The sequence below is a fragment of the Eriocheir sinensis genome, chromosome 40, assembly GCF_024679095.1.
Source record: "Eriocheir sinensis breed Jianghai 21 chromosome 40, ASM2467909v1, whole genome shotgun sequence".
In the NCBI taxonomy this organism is placed as follows: Eukaryota; Metazoa; Arthropoda; class Malacostraca; order Decapoda; family Varunidae; genus Eriocheir; species Eriocheir sinensis.
The window spans coordinates 10,893,468-10,909,927 of NC_066548.1; the positions used below are offsets into that span (position 1 = coordinate 10,893,468).

Here is a 16,460-nt window from a genome sequence, read left to right on the forward strand (position 1 = left end):
ACACCATTGGAAAGAGGAGGCCAAGATTTATAAGATTCAGTTATGTAAGCCTCTCCTGCAAATGTACAGGCATGTTCAAGGGAGTGTTGCCTGTGAAGATGTACATTTGTGCGTGCGCAATGGTCAGCCATATTGAGGCAACTACTGAGTAGATCTCTTGATGGAGTGCTGGCAGGGTAGTACTGCCAACTGCAAAATTTACAACTATTTGGTAAAAAAATCAGTCAGGTGATAGGTGAAGCTATGCAAAAATGCCTCTATATTGGACAACAACATCCACCAGTTACTCGTCCATAGATTTTCCACGCTAGGCTGATATGATTTTCCACCAAATTTAGTGGAAAACCCACTGAATTGGCAATGCTGTGGGGTGAGAAATAGTGTCGGAACACTTTCATACGCGGGAAATTTGAGTGCGACTGGCGCTCGCAGCAAGCATTTAGCACCACCGGCAAGTTACGTTAGCCCTCGCTGCGAGCATTTAGCGATGAAAGGGTTAACAATTTTACTAATATGTTTTACTGGTTGTCTCCTCACTTGTAGTACATGCCTACCATATACTAATGGACCAGCACCAATTGTTAACTAATGAGTTGACATTTCAAGTAATTCGCCATAGGTAAAGCAGCTATTTGTTTACACAGTCCCCACGCTTCCCCAAGGCTTTATATTTTTAGCATGAGGGGCAGAGAAAACTGAGTATTTGAGGCATTGAAGGACACCATGTTCTTCCTGCCCAATTCAGAAATGATAGTAAGGTCTGAGGTTAAGCATTCTGCAGTGTCCAGCCTAGTCCTATTATTCCTATTGGGAGGGTCTTTTGTTAAAACATGTTGAGTAATGCAGAGTGAAGTCATCGGCATAGGAGTGGATAGGACAGTTTGTTTTGGAAAGAAGACTATCAATTAACCCTCTCGTGCACCATAAGTTTCCAATAAGTTTCTGTTCCGCTCATCATACATTTCTCAGACCCCACCGGCATTATTTTGCCGCCGCGATACTCTACATTCCCAGACGTATTTTACCCTCGCATATATATTGTACCCCAATGAATTTGGTATCAATGGCTTCATAAAGACTTGTACTAAAACATGCACAAATATAAATAGAGGAATATATATATATATATATATATATATATATATATATATATATATATATATATATATATATATATATATATATATATATATATATATATATATATATATATATATATATATATATATATATATATATATATATATATATATATATATATATATATATATATATATATATATATATATATATATATATATATATATATATATATATATATATATATATATATATATATATATATATATATATATATATATATATAAACAATACAAACTTGTTTCAAGTCTCTGTATAGAGTATTGTAGACAATAAATCTGAAGTACCAACTTTTCCCCACTCGCTAGCTCGAAATTTTGTGGGCCAACTTATTTAGCCGAATATATGTTCCGAAGCGAAATCTAGTGAGGATTCTTATGGTATCCTCAAAATCCTCATACGCCTATTAGTTCCAGTTACACCAAAAAAACTGTATTTTTTCCTCTCCCGTCAGAGTAGGCTAACAAATAAAAATCGCTTAAAGGTCCTCATCTACACTCCTTAGAAAGGTTGCCATATGTTACCATTAAGAAACTTATCCCAACAAATGACGCTCCCAAATTTGACTCACTTTTACCGAAAACTAAATTTTAAATAATTTTTTTTAACTTTTATGACGCGTTTCGCGTCATCTTGCGCCAGGACCTTTTACTCTTTGATGATGTGAAACGCGTCATCGTGCGCGAGAGGGTTAACAACAGAAAGAGTGGGAGATAGGACCGAGCCCTGTGGGACATCACTGTTTACGGGAAGAACAGTGACTGTCCACCACAGGAGAGACAGATCGACCAGAAAGGAAACTGGAGATAACAGTACAGAGAGAAGGATAGAAACTGCAGGAAGGTAATTTGGAGAGCAAAGATTAATTTTGTGCCAGACTCTGTCAAAAGCTTTTGAGATGTCTAAGGCAACAGCAAAAGTTTCACCAAAACAGCTGAGAGGATGTTAAATCGGATAAAAAAGGAAAATATCGCCAGTAGAATGCTCCTTGTGGAACCCATACTGGCAATCAGAAATAAGGTCAGAAGTTGAGAGATGCTTAAGAACTTTCCTGTTAAGGACTGTTTCAAAATATTTTGAAAGACAAAAAGTAAACCTATGGGACGGTAGTTTGAGGGATTAGATGATTGTTAACCCCTTCATAACCAAGAATATCATTCTTGACTTAATAACATCCTCTAAAGGTAACCAAAAATAAAAGGGTTACCAAAATAAAATAAAATTGATTCCATGGTTTGTACATGTGTTTGTGGTGCTCAGTTCTGGTCTCCACTGTCTATGCCCATATACACAGACAATATAGTGATGCATGGTTGTGTTTGGATGCAGCAGTCTTTTGGAACACAGATCTGCATACAACGGTGTCTATCCAAGAATGAAATTTTCAGAGCATCTCTGCTGTTGGTGATTTGTCAGTCCATATGCAACACTTTAATGCCCCTTAGTTGTAAAGAAAGTAACACACATGGTACTCAAAAACAGTTAACGGTGGCATAAATGTAAACTTATCCCATTTAGGCTGGGATAAGTTTGTGATAAAAGAAGTAATAAAAATAATACCAATAAATTGTTTTAAGAGAGTCATAACAAACTTACCTTGTACGTTAGCTTGAGCTGGTGGGATGAGAAATACCGAGGAGGGTCAAATATTATATACTCAGCATCCTCAGCCATCAGACCATGGTAATTATTTTCACGGCAAAATGCTATGACTTCTTGATGATGGTCATCCATTGTGCATAACTGGAGAGACAATAAAGTAGGGAATCATTATTACCTATATGAAAGGGCAATAATTTATGCTTTAGGTTTTGTCAGATGAGATATTTAGTAAGAGTCCATTGATTCTGATAACAACAGATCTGTCATTTTGGATTAGTGATTTTTTAAAGTATTAAATGGCACTCTTCATCACCATAAATGTGTGCATAGTTGTGGGTCCCCTTAGGTCAGGCACCCAATTAAGTGCAATTGGTCCAATCAGCTTAAACCTGGCCCTACATACTGATGATAAGGAAGATGACAAAAATGAAATTCTGATGGTGCACACTCCAGAACAGCCCAACAGAAGGGATGGAAGCCAGCTGACTGTTGTATTAGGTATTGGTTGTGGATACTAGTTAGCGTGAACCTTGATTGATGTGAGAGATTTAATAGCTACTGCAAAATAGCAAGGTAAAACCCACCATACCCATCACCTTGAGATTTGACCATGAAATGACAATAACCATAATGTCGTTATTGTTCCACTACAAGTGGTGCTACAAAATTCAAAGCAAGATGATCTACAATCAACTATTTTCAAATGTTAGTTTTCTACATATTCCTAAATTAACACTATTATGTAGCTTTCTTCAATATCTTATTACCATAACAAACCTACCTACCTTTTATTCTAGAACAACTTGTGAATAATCTCTCATTTTACTGCCATATTATGTTTATATCCCGTGAAAAAATTATAAAAAAAACTTACAACTTGTATGTTCAGATGGCGTAGAGCCATGCGAAGACAGGTGCGCAGACCAACAGGTGCAACCCACCAAACCTTGGGTGGTGGTGTACCTTTCACTGTTACATGCTTTAGTACCTGTGGGGAAGCAGGGTATTGTAAATATAAATCTAATTTGCCACTGGACATATTTACATACAAATGAACATATGAAAATAATACTTACAGAATTTACATTTTTCCTAAGGGAACATTCATGCCTGGCCCATTCACCGAGCCGCTGTTGTTCAAGAGCACCATTGAAGAACACAGCTAGTTCAATGTTATTATTCTGGACTGTTTGCATGAGCACTGCTAAAAACTGCACCATACGATTCCACTGTCCTCCACACACCCAATCTGAGGAAGTAAACATTAACTTATGCCCAAGAATGCATTCAAAATGATTCAATTTCAAAAATACCTAACTTAGATTCATCATTATTTCCCATTAAGAAATCATTAGCTGTTATACAAATATTTTTAACATTAGCAACAGGTAAAATATGAGAAGTCTTACATAGACTTTGAATAGACAAGGATGAAGAAAAGAATTCTGTATGTCCTAAATAGTTATATCCACACAAGTTCACTGTCTCTGGACCAGCCTCTATTCTCTGTGGGAGTGTTATTTCTTATGAGCCAGTTGGACCCAAACAGATAGTAGCTACTGTATTTGACGGCTTATAAGACGCATGGGCTTATAAGACGCACCCCCCAATTTCGGCAGGCATTTGTAGCCTTCCCCACTATCAGGTCATTATTAAAGTTTCATATGTATTCAGATCCTTATCGAATCCCAATACTTTACATTTAAAACCCTTAATATTTGCTGGGGCCTTCCAGAATATTATTGGTCCTTCTTATAGACTCAAGGGAACTGCTTTGAGATGTAAACAAACATGGCAGAGACAACGACATTCAGAGGGGTAACGGGTTTAAAGTTTGTGCATCATATTTATTTATTATTATTCTACATCATAATTCTAGTTGTTGTAATACTCTAGTACATTTTTAAGCCTTGTGAAATTTCAAACTTGAATGTGCTTCAATGTTTGTTGAGCACGTATGTAAAGTAAGAATGTTAAAAGATATATGCAAAATGGAGAAAGCTGGCACTTGTAAATATCAAATAATAACCAATCTTCTCAATTATTCGTCAATATTATCCATGTATTGTTTGTGTTTATCTATCAAACAAAGTTGAATAGTTTTATGAAGAAGGTCTGCCTTACCTCAATGATCTCTGTCTACTAAGGAAATGAGGCGCGTCTTGCACGTGTTGTCAGGTTTGGTGTACAACTGTCCACTAGTTTGTTTAGGTACAAGCATTAAGTCACTTAATTTTCTTCCTGACTGGTGTCATTTTATAAGAAGTAGTGGTAAGTACAACTATTATACATGTTGCTTTAGAAGAGAGTTGCTGTTGTTGCTGTAAATGCGATTGCCATCTTGTTTACATTTGCAGAGAGGTTTACAGTTTAATTTAAGCGCCACGGCTGCACTAAAACTTCACTAGCCAGTGACCTAAAGCTGAATCTTGACCTTATAAGACGCAGGGTGATTTTCAGGGACATTTTTGGGGGAAAAAAAAGTGCATCTTATAAGCCGTCAAATACGGTATGTGGAATGTACAGTACCCTCCCGAGTTTCACGGTTGCTTCATTCCAAAGGTATAGCGCTAAACTCAAGGATCACAAAACTCGGGGTACTGAAAACACTATATAAGCGCTTATTTGTTCCGGCCCATGGAGAAGCTGACTTTTTTTTTTTTTTTTACAGCTAAGGAAACAACGCAAGGGCAACTAAAAAAGGTGTGAAAAAAAAAAACGCTAATCGCTGTTCCCACAAAGACAAAAGTAATAAGTGGCCAAAAGAGAGGTCAATTTCGGGAGGAGAGGTGTCTTGATACACTCCTCTTGAAAGAGTTCAAGTCAAAGGCAGGAGGAAATATAGACGAAGGAAGGCTGTTCCAGAGTTTACAAGTGTAAGGGATGAAAGAATGAAGATGCTGGTTAACTCTTGCATAAGGAGTTTGGACAGTATAGGGATGAGCATGAACAGAAAGTCGAGTGCAGCGGGGCTGCAAGAGGAGGGGAGGCATGCAGTAGGCAAGTTCAGAAGAGCAGTCAGCATGAAAATATCGATAGAAGATAGAAAGAGAGGCAACATGACGGCGGAATTTAAGAGGTAGAAGACTTTCAGTAAAAGGAGGAGAGCTGATGAGACGAAGAGCCTTAGGCCCGTACCAAGAGTCATGAAGGTCGAGCCGCGTACCTTCCCTTCGACAATGTAGGCACGGCCTCAGACCGTGCCTTCAATCCTTACCACAAGTCGCTCGGGAAGGTAAATGCACATACACACACTGCAGCCTACTTTTCACCTACCAGATATAGTGCATGCACACACATACAAACACACAGTGCTATTCATGGAGATATAATACCTCCATGGTGCTATTACAGCCATAATATTGTCCATTTCACTCCATCTGCCCACTCATGAACACAGATGTGGCACCTGCGCATTGTGAGTTTGTGATTGAGTGAAGATCATTTGAATGTTTGTGTATACAAAAAATCCTCAAACCATCGTATATGAACTGCAAACAGAAGATTTGCATCAATAATATACCATACAAGGACACAAAGAAACAACTTTGTATATCAAACAGTATAGTATGATCATTCTCGAACGATCTATAGCCTTTCAGATACTCACATTTCATCTCATTAAGGAATATAAAGTGACATACGACTCTGCAAGTGTCTATACAAAAGGAATTTTGATGTTGCATGTATAAATAACATAGGTAGCCTAATATATTTGAAATAGCCTAGCATCACATTCAACAGTTATTATTTATTATTTCATGTTTTTTTCCATTATTAATCGTTATTTGCATGCAGTAAATTATTAAGATACCCTTTGTTTGCACTTGCAGAGCCAGATGTCTTAACTGAAATGAGAAAGAATTTGAAAACCCATAGATCGTTGGAGAATGTGAGCCACGAAGGTTCCCGCCTGGCTGGTACCTCTGTGCTTTGAAGGCACGTGCTGTTGCTGTAAACAAGACAAACATATTCGCTGCAACTATAATATATGACTTTCCAATTAGGGAATATATTTTCTCAGGTTGTTTTGACTGAACTGCAACTATTTGTCACGCCAAATTTGGAAAATAAACATATTTTTCCTCGAAGGTCTGAGGGAAGACACAGGGTAGACTGTGCCTTCCCTTCGTCTCTCCCGCAGACCTTCGTTCCAAAAATTCTAGTGACTATAGGTACGCACCGTCCTTCCCTTCGATCTTCGTCGCTAAACCTTCGTGACTCTTGGTACGGGCCTTAGACTCCACTCTGTCCAGAAGAGCTGTGTGAGTGGAGCCCCCCCACATGAGATGCATACTCCATACGAGGGCGGACAAGGCTCCCGTAAATGGATAACAACTGTGCGGGGGGGAATAACTGGCAGAGACGGTACAGAATGTCCAGCCTCGAGGAAGCTGATTTAGTAAGAGAAGAGATGTGAAGTTTCCAGTTGAGATTTTGAGTTAAGGATAGACCGAGGATGCTAAGTGTTGAAGAAAGTGATAGCTGAGTGTTGTCAAAGAAAAGATCATCTCTATCCACCTCATCAAACTTATTTATCAACTTAGGCTGGGGTCACACACACGCGGTTCAGCGATACGTTTCACTGCGGATTGAATTTTGTCGGTTCCGTGCAGACTGTTACGGATAGTGGGGGATTGTGGTGGATGGCTATACGTTTCATTACGGGTAGCTATCCATGGTGAACCATATCGCTGAACCATGTATGCGTGACCCCAGCTTAAAATTAGTTGCGGTTCACTGTGTATCAAATAAGTTCAATACAGATCGACTACGTTCAATACGGATCGATTGCGCACAATACGGATTTATTGCGTATCTCTTGCAGCGCCACTGCGTTTCAATTGCGGATGCTCAGCCGTGGCGGCATGCTGCGGTATTTTTTAACATTTCAAACCAACCGCAGCCCCTCCACAGTTCCGTGCGGACTGTTACAGATAGTGGCGGATGGATAAACGTTTCATTGCAGATAGCTATCCGCAATGAACCGTATCACTGAACCGTGTATGTGTGACTCGGCCCTTATACAGCGTGATCAGATCTCCTCTCTCCCTTCTTTGTTCCAGTGTTGTCATGTCCATCTCCTTCAATCTTTCTTCATACATCATATTTGAGAGTTCTGGGACCATTTTAATTGCAATTCTCTGTATCCTTTCCATCTTTCTGATATCCTTCTTTTTGTGAGGTGACCACACAACTGCAGCATATACCAGCTTTGGTCTTATCATTGTTGTTATTATTTTCTTCATCATTTTTTTGTCCATAAAATGGAATGATACCCTTATATTTTGCATCATCCTGTAGGTTTCTCCAAACAGCTTGTTTATGTGCTTTTCTGGGGATAGTGTGTCTTGCATCTTTACTCCCAAATCTATTTCATGTACACTTTAAGTTTTCTTCTCCCATACTGCATGTTTTCCTTGGTCTTTTTTTACTTTTCTCCATTTCCATAAAATGGCACTTGTTTGTATTAAATTCCATCACCCATAACTGGCTCCATCTATATACTCTGTCCAGGTATGTGTTGTTGCGAATTTATTGTTTGCAACACACACTGGTAAGGCCAGAATCACACACCGCAACTCACCAGTGACATAACCAGATCCTTCCTCCCAAAATGTACCCCAAATACCCCTTCCCAATGGGTCCAAAGGTACAAGATACTGGTAATACTTATGGTTGGAGGGTTATCAGAACAGGTTAATCTGAAGTGTGTCAGCGCGATGTGCCGGCCTGTAGCAGTAGTAGTAATAGTGTATTGTAAAGCACCTGGCCACGTTGCTCACACGCTTGTACTGCAGCAGACTGTTCAAGCACTGAGGTCTTGCCACAGAGGCGTCTAACAGCTGACTGGTGCGCACGCGGCGGGCCAGTGCCCTTGTCTCTTACATTACATTCTAGAACATTCTTTCATCGTACAAGGAGAATTCGAATAGCAACCGCTAATTTTGGATGCTCCGCTTCACTCCCGGATTACCTTTACCTCCTGGACAACCCTTAATTCCTGTGTGTGTGTGTGTGTGTGTGTGTGTGTGTGTTTTGCTAAAATACATTATGTGAAAACAATGGGCACATAGAAATATAATGTTTAATAATCAATATTTTCTGACATTCCAGCTGATAATTTTTTAGATTTAACCCGTGTGATCCAGGAAAATATTGTCTAACGTAAAATTCTGTAGTCTTACCTGAGAAGAATCCACCATAGAGTCTGTCAAGGCAGTACTCCCCATCCACAACAAGGGTGAGAGGAACATGTCCATAAAGTCCACGTGGAGCATTGCGGTGGTTGCTGCGCCGGATTCCCACACTTTTAGCAATCTTCAGGAGGTCCACAGGAACACACGCACCTGGTACTTGGGATTCTAAGAAGCGCTGTAGATCCTGAATAGCCATTTTCAGCTTTAATTTATTTTTCTTAATATGGGTTGATAAATTTTGAATGTCAGATTTTTTTATGCAGTCTTTTCATTGTTCCTGATTACTCCATCCTCTTCATATTAACACCTAGAAAGAAAATATACTTTTAGATACCTTTAAAGCAAATATTAATGAATCCTACTTTACGAAACAATTATAGAAAATTCATAATGATAGTATTTTCCTTTCATTTATAAAACTAAGCTAAGGCCAATCACAAGCTCTTAATGTGAAGCCTCAAAATATAAAGCCATTTTAGCTTTACAGTTGTTTAAGTGAAAGGTTTTGACATTTAGGAAATATTTCAAAACATTATTAGCACAATTAAAAAAATAATGAGGAGGTATTTATTTGTGCTTCAGTAATTTTGTCAAACCAGGTACGGTTAAGTGTTAAATTTATGAAATATACTACTATCAACAAAATCTAAGGACAAAATATATATATATATATATATATATATATATATATATATATATATATATATATATATATATATATATATATATATATATATATATATATATATATATAAAATTTAGAGTACGAAATCTGGATATCCTTTCTAAAATATACTGGTTTCCTACCATACAAAGTCAATGTATATGATGATGTATATAAGAAAGTAATGCCTATGTGGTGCAAGGGTTAGCATGCCTAGCTCTGAATCCCCAGGCCAGGGTTCAAATTCCAGCCCAGTCAGTTGGTGTACAGTTCACCCAACTGTTCATCTTCCCTTTTGGGTGGTCAATAAATGGATACCTGGGGAAACCTGAGGAAGGTGAACTGTTTCCGAGCCATTTACTGAAACCAAATGAGAAGTTTGGGCAAATCAAGACTCGTAAAAAATTCATTAATGCCCCTAGATGAAGGGTATGGCAGTCAGTTGTCTATTATTGAATTAACTGTTTTACACTGTATGGCATACAATGGAATATTTTACCGTTCATGGCATCACTGACAAGAGAATTTGGTGCAATCTAGTTACAGCTGTTTCGTCTTATTTCAGTTTATCTGATTTGGGATGTGTAATCAAACAAACAACTGCATTAATGTAGGTACACTAGTCTCATTATAATTATGTGAAGATCATGTTTTCCTAAAACAATGAATGCAGAATATAATTTGATGAATGCCCACTTCATTGAGAACAGAAAGATGCATTTCCCACAATTCTGAAGCATCCTGTTGTAGTGCGGCGACAGCCTGATGAACGAGCCTCCCATAACCCACTTAGCCAGTGTGGTACCTCTTTGGCTGACTCGGTAAGGAGTGGCTCTCCCGTCACGCTGGTCGCGGGTTCAATCCCAGGCAGCCGGGGAATACCCTCACTTTGTCTTGATTAATTTCTCGTGTTATTTCGATACACGCAGAGGCCGTGTTGAGAAATAGGAAGGATGGAAAATAAGCTCGTCGGAGCATTACAGTGGTGGCATAGCAGTAGGCATCCTCTCCTGCAGTTCTGTTGAGTTTCCCCGAAGGGTTAACAGGTAGGATGGCCCATGCTCCGAGGGTAATAGAAAATGGGAAGAGTTGGAGGTATGTCTCAAAGGGACATTGTGGAGTTGTCTCAAAGGGACATTGTCAACACACAGAAATTAATCTACATAGGGGGGAAAGCCATGTAGTGCGGCGACGGCCTGATGAATGAGCCTCCCATAACCCACTTAGCCAGTGGGGTACCTCTTTGGCCGACTCGGTAAGGAGTGGCTCTCCCGTCACGCTGGTCGCGGGTTCAATCCCAGGCAGCCGGGGAATACCCTCACTTTGTCTTGATTAATTTCTCGTGTTATTTCGATACACGCAGAGGCTGTGTTGAGAAATAGGAAGGATGGAAAATAAGCTTGTCGGGGCATTACACTGTAACTATTATAGTACAGTAATGACTATCAGCAGATGTACTCTACCTTGATTTCAATTATAATCATATTTTAAATTGCTTCAATTTTTTTATAAGATCACTCCTAGAGAAAGTATACTTGCAAACCATGGCATATTTTCAATTGCTTCATTTTTTTATAAGATCAGCTCTTAACCCATTGGATGTGGATTTCCTACAAGAAGACATCACCAAGCTACAGGAGTGAAGCAATAAGTGACTGCTACAATTCAATGAAGGAAAATGTAGTCATGTACCTAGAGAGGGGAAATCCAACAAATAAATACCACACGGGAAACACTCCACTATCCACCACAGAGGCAGAGAAAGTCCTGGGAGCATATGTTACCAGGCTACCAGTGCAGGCGAAATACGTGCCAATCACAGCGGAGTATATATACTTGCAAACCATAGCAATGAAAAAATTTACAAAAATGTCACAAATGTATTATTCAAGCTCTGTGGTGCAGCTGTTAGCAAGCTTGGCTCACAACTGAGACCCCAGCTTAAATAGCTGGGTGGAGTGGAGATGGATGGGTAGTCTCCTCACATTCTTGCCTGTTACCTATCAGTCACCAGGAATGGAGTTAGGTACATTAACCACTACACAACATAGGTCTGTGATTTAATTCAGGTAGGGTTATTGATAATTCAGTTTTCCAGTGTAGATTCCAGAGGTCCTGCAATCCCTGATGTTCTAGTAACAACTGCACATGCATGGCCCAGCTCAACCAAGAGTTAGAGACAGTGTTGATCATTATAGCTGGCACTCTGAAGCTGTGCAGGCCTTACAAATGTGACTAGTTTAGTGTGTCGTGCAGTACACAGCTGAGAAATTATAAAAATATTTGGTAATCTTATTCCACTAGTTGAGAATTTTATTACTGAACAAAGTGCTGTTATTGTTGGCACTTTGTGTGTAGTGACGCTGCATGGAATGGGAAATATCTCAAGCACTGCAGACCTTATAAATGTATCTTGTTTATTTTTCATGCCTTAAACAACTGAACAGATCTGAGCCATGCAAGCGCAATTTTTACTATGAGAACCTTAGGGACGGCAGAAATGCTGGCTACCAGAAAAAACAAAAATATTCTTTTAACCCAAGCTAATCTACCCATTAGATATTATGGTTTCATGGGTATCTAGGAGAGTTTGTAGAAGTCTATGAGGATAAGGGTTCAAAATGGTGATAAGATATATATATCTGGTATATTGCACAATCTGAAATAATAGTAAAATATTGTTTGTTTCAACCATCTATTAAAGAAGTGATACCAAAGAGTGCAGATAGTAAAGCGGGGACACTTGTGACATTTTCTTGTAATCGGGGCGATGGTGGTGCACCAAGCGGCGCATACATAACATTACTCGGTGAAGGATATAATAAACAACATGACGAGCACTCAGTTCTGTGCTGCTATAAATGGCATTAATTCTCACAAGAAAAGGCCTAAACTATAGTTTTTTCAATTTACAAAGAACAAGGATCTGGATCTGGATCTGAATATATGATGCGCAGGGCACCTGTACAGGTGCATAACACGCATATTTGTTGGCTGTTGGGGGTCGGGGGAGCCGAGTGTGCAGGGGAGGGAAGTGAATCAAGTGTAATTGTTAAGTGTTGGTGTGTTGTGGTGACAAGTGATTGTGTATTTGTTTTCTGAATGAGTCTATTGTATTGCAGTCTAAAATCTGATGAGGGAGGTTGTTCCAGTCACGTATGGTGCGTGGAAAGTATGAGTGCTTGTGTGCGTCAGTGTTAGTGTGATATGTTTGGTATTTATGGATGTGTGTGTTACGAGTACGTTGACTGTTTGCATTGTGTAGGTATGTTTATATGTCAATGTCAATATGAGTGTTTGTGATCTTGTACATAAGTGTAAGTCTGTGTGCTTGTCTGCGTATGTGAAGAGGTTCCATGTTTATCTATTGTTTGATCCGTGTTGTGATGCAAGGCGTTCGAGTGTAATTGTTTGTAATGAAACTAGCCGCCTTGGTGTTGATTTGTTCTAACCTATCAATGTTTCTGTGTGTAAGGATCCCACACCATGGAGCAGTATTCCAGTGTTGGTCTCACAAGTGTATCATAAGCTATGTGTTTAATGTCAGGTGTGTAGTTTTGTAAATTCCTCCTCAGGAACCCCAGCGTTCTGTTGGCTGTGGCACTGATATGGTCGATGTGAGTGTTAAATTTCTAGTTAGTCGAGAGATGGATATACCAAGGTACTTGTGTGTGTGAACTGATTCTAAATCTGAATTGTGGAGAGTGTAAGTGTGATGGATGAGGTTGTGTGCTCTGGTGAATCTTAATAATTTGCATTTGTCTGGTCGGAAGTGCATCTGCCGGGTGCGTTCCCACTGCTCGAGGGCGTCCAAGTCGTTTTGTAGTAGTCTGCAGTCGTCACTAGTCTTTACTGCTCTAAACAGTAAACTATCGTCGGCAAATAGTCTAGTGGGGAAAGGTTAATTATGTATTTTCAGTCACAGTTCATAAAGATTACAGAGTTTGCACTGGCCAGACACCTCAGTCAATAAGCCAGCCACACCACCATCACCACCACCACCACCAGTCAGCCACCTGGACCTATAAGTGGTTATATTAATTTATTAAGAATATTATCTCTTTGTACTGCCGTATCTAAAATATAACTCATCTTTAGGCTATCTACACAAGTACTGCCTCTCTGACTTGCTATAACATACTATTCTTGTGTTACAGGTTACAAGTGCTTTATCTAGTAACATTTCTAGGCTATCTACATAGATATAACCTCTCTTATTTGCTATAAGAGGCTGCACTTGTGTTACAGCCTACAAGTGATAACAAAATGAACATATGGTGCTAGTAGTTTTAGATAAAGATACAAACCACAGTCGGAGGTGTGTCAAGTGGAGAGGTAGGTATGAGCTGTCAGTGACCAGCAACTTATATGCAGCTGTCAATGATGAGGGACACTGTTATGTATTATCAACTCATTTATTTTCTTTAAAATATTAGTAAGCTTTCCCAATTAGTGCATCGTTATGTAAATGACAGTAAAAACGCAGAGCACATCGTAACAAACCACATAAATGGTAACATTCGCCCAAAGATGGGTGTGTTGGGTGCCAGAACATACAACTGCCATCACAAGTTACGCGCTCGCCGCTTGGAGCGCCACCGCTGACCCAGTTACAGGTTTCCCATAGGGAAGCGGGTGAGTGTCCCCTCGTTACAATCTACACTCTTTGGTGATGTTATAAAATTTCAAAGACTGTAAAATGCCAGTTTTGTGAACTGAAACAGTAGGAAGCTTTCATAATTACTATGATAATTATGATGTATAAAATGGTAATTCCAAGTAGTAATAGGGCTGCATTTAGAAATCAATACATTGCAACTGCCAAACCTTACATCATGGATAGTAAACACCTATTCTAAGCAGTAGCTAAGCTCCATGAAGACCACAACTCTCATTAGAATTTTAGGGATTTTACAAGGTTGGCCTGGGAGGGTGGGAAGAGCAGGAGCCAGAACTATGTGATCCTGTGATTCAGAATTACATATATACTAAACAAATGCTTACTTAGAAATAACACATATATGGTTCCAGGACAAACATTACCCAACATGTGTGATACATCTCCAACATTTATATATAATAACATTGGGATGAGCTGCAATCTGCAAATTTATCTTCACAAAACTTTAATCAAGGTGTATCAAACTTAGGCAAGACCAGGTTAGGCTTGAAATACACTAGGCATGCAATGACCATCTAGGAACTATGGCTATTGGCTCACTTGTGTAACTCTTTATATGATTACTACATGTACGGCGAGGAACTTTATTTTTTTTGATCAAGGGTATAGGAAGAAGAGGAAATGGGTTAGTAGTGAAGGTACAGGTGGGGGAGGTGACAGCAGGAGTGTGTACAGTTGTGTGGTGTAGGTTCGTTAATTGTTCTCATGTAGTTATTGTTAATCACGCACCTTATTCGTATATTCGTATGGGGGTGTGTGTGTTGTGCCTGTCCCTCACCACCCACCTCCCTCCACACCCTCGGGCTCCTCCACTTGTTAACCTCTACCGTGGCACCCTCAGGTATCGTCTTCACACCTCATGCCTGCAGATGTCCCTGGGCCTTGTTCGCTCCCAGACTGCTACTCCACTGCTGCTCCTGACTGGTGCTGAGCGGCTGGAGGCTGCTGAGTGCTGGCTCCTGGCTGGGCGCAGGCGGCATGACCACCACCACCACCGGGGCGGGTCGATTCCTGCTGAGGACCTCCACGCTGACAGCCCCACTGACCGCCCCAGGCCGCCCCGGAGACACCTTACTCACCTCCCTGTGGCGTGAGTGTCTCCATGCTGATGAGGGTTGTCTGGATATAGTCACTTTAGCTGGTGTAGAGGGGCGGTGACGTCAGGCCACACCTAGCTGCAGAGGGCGCAGCCAGCCCGCCAATGTCAAATTTACCTAAGACCGCCTGGGATGGAGTATTCGTATTCGGTAATCGTATTCCAATACATTCGAATACCGTATTTGCGTGTATTCGTATTCGAATAATTATTGATAGAAATCAAAGTATTCTCATTCGTATTCGAATACAATTGAAAATCATTCGTATTCTGCGAATTCGTCAAAGTTTATTATCAGAAATAACAGCAGTTGTTCCTTACAACTCCATCTACCTGGGTGGACATGTAGTAATTGTCGTGTATAGTACAAGTTTATGAGCTCATTTTACTGTTGCATACATGGAATACACAATCAACTCTTGTATGTATGCATTCCATCCCTGTACGTTTTAAATTACACAAGTACGTACGCATTATTGGTGACACTTCTTGTTATTGGCATCAGCTACTGTGTAAATTGAATAACTGATTATACATGATATTGGAATATGATGTTGCTTTAAAAAAAAAAACTTATAGCGATATACTTCCTCTGTAAATAATAGCAAATGTACATAGAAGATACTATAGTTGGTAAAATAAAATAAAAAGTAAAAAAAACATTGGCCCACTTCCAGGCACTATGGTAGTGGCCGGTGCCTTACTGACCTACTTACTCAAGGCTTATTGATTTGCTGTCCGCCCACCGCCCCTTCCATTTCACCTCTCGATCGTGACGGAGCTTTAACGCTCGTGGCTTTATAGGCTTTCCGAGGCTCCCTCCTGAAAGCCGAAAGGAAGGAAGGAAATAAGAAATTAAGGGAACATAACTTGGAGGAAGGAAGGAAGGGAACAAAACGTGGAGGAAGGAAGAAGGAAGGAAAGAAGAAATTAAGGAAACAAAACTTAGAGGAAGGAAGGAAGGAAAGAAGATATTAAGGGAACAAAACTTAGAGGAAGGGAGGAAGGAAAGAAGATGATAACGGAACAAAACTTAGAGGAAGGGAGGAAGGAAAGAAGATGATAACGGAACAAAAC

The 16,460-nt window shown here is 39.7% G+C and overlaps 1 protein-coding gene across 1 annotated transcript in view; it reads right to left on the reverse strand.

Moving 5' to 3' along the window:
• Positions 1 to 15,521, reverse strand: part of LOC127009429 (constitutive coactivator of PPAR-gamma-like protein 1) — a 68,762-nt gene extending 53,241 nt beyond the window's left edge. The window contains exons 1-5 of the mRNA XM_050882524.1: positions 15,367 to 15,521; positions 8,931 to 9,249; positions 3,819 to 3,991; positions 3,617 to 3,730; positions 2,737 to 2,883 (exon numbers count right to left, since the gene is read on the reverse strand). Coding sequence (XP_050738481.1) covers positions 2,737 to 2,883; positions 3,617 to 3,730; positions 3,819 to 3,991; positions 8,931 to 9,138 — 642 coding nt within the window. The 5' untranslated portion in view covers positions 9,139 to 9,249; positions 15,367 to 15,521. The remainder of the gene's footprint in view (positions 1 to 2,736; positions 2,884 to 3,616; positions 3,731 to 3,818; positions 3,992 to 8,930; positions 9,250 to 15,366) is intronic.
• Between the last annotated feature and the right edge of the window lie 939 nt (positions 15,522 to 16,460).